At 34.5% G+C, this 2,742-nt stretch overlaps 1 protein-coding gene across 1 annotated transcript; it reads left to right on the top strand.

Moving 5' to 3' along the window:
- Nucleotides 1-340: 340 nt before the first annotated feature.
- On the top strand, nt 341-2,742 carry LOC136066678 (large ribosomal subunit protein P2-like). Its single transcript, XM_065771389.1, has 4 exons — nt 341-458; nt 539-650; nt 1,692-1,921; nt 2,607-2,742. The coding sequence occupies exons 2-4, from the start codon at nt 563-565 to the stop codon at nt 2,631-2,633; spliced, it is 345 nt and encodes a 114-aa protein (XP_065627461.1). The 5' UTR covers nt 341-458; nt 539-562; the 3' UTR covers nt 2,634-2,742.

Here is a 2,742-nt window from a genome sequence, read left to right on the forward strand (position 1 = left end):
AAAAAAAAAAAAACTTAGTGTTACCTAAAAGTAAAACTCGTTAATGTCAAAGATAACTACAATTTATTAATGGACTGCTGTCAAACTTATGGATCTCAAAAAAAGTAGTATTAAAATGATAATAATAAACCTAGAATGAAAAACACGATTAATTCCCAGTTGTGATCAAGTAAAGGAAGTGACTCTAAAACCGATTCCTTTATTGGTTAATATGTTTAGCAGCCCAATAACATGATGTAATAAACGTTTTGTACCTTGTTGGGCTTTGAAGCCCAATACCCATATAGTTCTATTCATTATTCCCACTGGGCTTAAAGCCCATACATAGAATTATTAATTAAAAAAAAAAAACCATCAACCCTAGCGCTATAAAATGATCTGTAAAACCCTAACGACCCTGCAGCTCTAGCTTGGTGACGCGTATTTCCTCCTTGTCTCAGATTCACAGCACCTCAGAGGTTCTCTAGCTCTCTCTCTGTGCATCTAAAGCTTAAAGTTTAAGCCTAATCCAAATGGGTTTGTTATTGGTTTTTTGCAGGAAGAAGAAGAAGAAGAAGAAAAAATGAAGGTTATAGCAGCATATTTGTTGGCTGTTTTGGGAGGGAACACCAGCCCTTCAGCTGAGAACTTGAAGGACATTCTTGGATCCGGTACTACTCTTTCCTCCTTTCAAATGGGTTCATCTGGTTTCACCCAGTTGCATTTCTGAAATTTCAAATTCTTCACTTTTGTAATTTTTTTTTTGTTTGTTAAATGTTTTGTCTTTCTTTCAAATGGGTTTTAGATGATTGTATCATTTGCTTCCTTATAAGTTGGATGAAAAATTGGTCAGACAAGTTTCATGTATTGCAACCAATGTATAGCCTTAATAAGTTTTTTATTTTTCCTATATAAATGTTTCGTCAGACACGGGATTTGTGTTTGGTTTTGGCTAGATTTGAATTGGTACCCTTCTATGTTGTCTGTAATTTAGCTTTTGGGGCAGTTGTTAATGTGTTTTAATATGGGAGATGGGTTGGATGATTTACAGTTCATTTGTGAGCATCATAATATAATGAGGAAAAAGGTAAGAAGTGATTGTAAGTGGGTTGAGTCTATAAGGCTTGTTCTTAAGTTGATTGTATATCTTATAATTTTTTTTTTTTTTTACTTAAAGAGGGGTCTGTCTGAAATGTCTTTCAGACTGGTGCTTGTGGCCTAATGTTTTGGGCAACAAGTGGAAGAATTTAAATAATTTGGGGGTGGTTGTATTAGTTCCTCCATATGTGGACAAATGAAGACTTGCACATATGTTGTATTTTGTACAGAAAGAACATTAAAGGAGAGACTCGCTGCTTCTACATTTGATTAGAAGATGGATATGTTATTTTTGTTTCAACAATTTCTGTTGTTTAATGCGTTAAGATTGACTTGTTGCAATTCATATCAGAATAAAATTCTCATAATTATCTGAATGTTATGCTTTTTGTTTCCTTTGGTTCAAGTAGCAAATTCAATTCTAATTGTGAAAGTGGAATTGTTCATGCTTTTGTTTGCTTTTCCCTTTTTAAAATATGAAATAATCTGGATTCTTGGTTGATGTTATCATGCCATCATTTTAACTAATATATTTTTGGAAATAAAACCAAACTAAAGTTTTCTGGTAATAATGATTAGTATATTATTGATATAATTTTTTTCTTAATCTGCAGTTGGAGCTGAAGTTGATGATGATAAAATTGAGCTTCTCTTGTCTGAAGTCAAGGGTAAAGATATAACTGAGCTTATTGCATCTGGAAGAGAGAAATTGGCATCTGTGCCTTCTGGTGGTGGTGGTGCTGTTGCGGTTGCCGCAACAGGGGGTGGTGGTGTGCAGCTGCTGCCTGCTGCAGCTGAGGCAAAGAAAGAGGAAAAGGTGGAAGAGAAAGAGGAATCAGATGATGTAAGCATTCTACAACAAAATTTAATAACCTTGATTAATTAACATAGCCTTCTAAATTTACTTGTTGGATCTAGTTTCTTCTTCCCTCCATCCAAATAAAATTTCCAAACCTCTCAATTCATATAATTATTTTGCAAGTATTTTCTTTTAGGGACTAGGGATTACATATATTCCAATTATGATATTTATTTTGTGCTTAGCATTTTTTGTTCAAGTGTATCCTTACATATACATGATATCAATTTTAGGAGCCATGTGTAGCTGTGGTGCCACATTTAGGTATTAACATTAGACAACATGCTAAATTCAAATTCAAGGGCTAAAATTGGTCAAATCAGAGCATCAAGAATATGGTTGAAATTAGATTGTGTGGCCAAATGAGACAAAATTCAAAGTGGTAACTTTAGGTAGTGGGGCAACACCAGTCTGGCCCCTTTCTTTCTTGCTTTTGCACCATGGGATCCAGTAGACTCTATGGGGACCAGTGGGAATGGGTGACAAATCCATGTCCTCTCTTTAGACTAGACTATTCACATAGGGGCATGAACTTTGTTTCTTTAGAGATGTTACCTTTGCCTAATGGCTTTTTTATTTTTTGGTACTTACCAAAGAAAAAAAGCAAGCAGGCGTATATAATTTAATCCCATTTTAATCTGACTGCTTTTCTTTTGTTCCACTTTTGCAGGATATGGGCTTCAGTCTCTTTGATTGAGGAATTAGGATATCAAGTTACTTTTGTTTCAAGATTTCTCCAATTCAGGACTTTGTAGAACTTAAGAGTTTGTCTCTACAGGCTGTCATTTTTGGTTGTTCCCATTTAA

Source organism: Quercus suber, unplaced genomic scaffold (genome assembly GCF_002906115.3).
Source record: "Quercus suber isolate HL8 unplaced genomic scaffold, Cork oak 2.0 scaffold_43, whole genome shotgun sequence".
In the NCBI taxonomy this organism is placed as follows: Eukaryota; Viridiplantae; Streptophyta; class Magnoliopsida; order Fagales; family Fagaceae; genus Quercus; species Quercus suber.

What these genes read in the sequence shown, in the direction of transcription:
- LOC136066678 (XM_065771389.1), top strand. Translation starts at nt 563, where the DNA reads ATGAAGGTTATAGCAGCATATTTGTTGGCTGTTTTGGGAGGGAACACC. An exon ending in GAAGGACATTCTTGGATCCG is followed by an intron (nt 651 to 1,691) that starts GTACTACTCTTT and finishes CTTAATCTGCAG; the next exon opens with TTGGAGCTGAAGTTGATGAT. An exon ending in AGAAAGAGGAATCAGATGAT is followed by an intron (nt 1,922 to 2,606) that starts GTAAGCATTCTA and finishes CCACTTTTGCAG; the next exon opens with GATATGGGCTTCAGTCTCTT.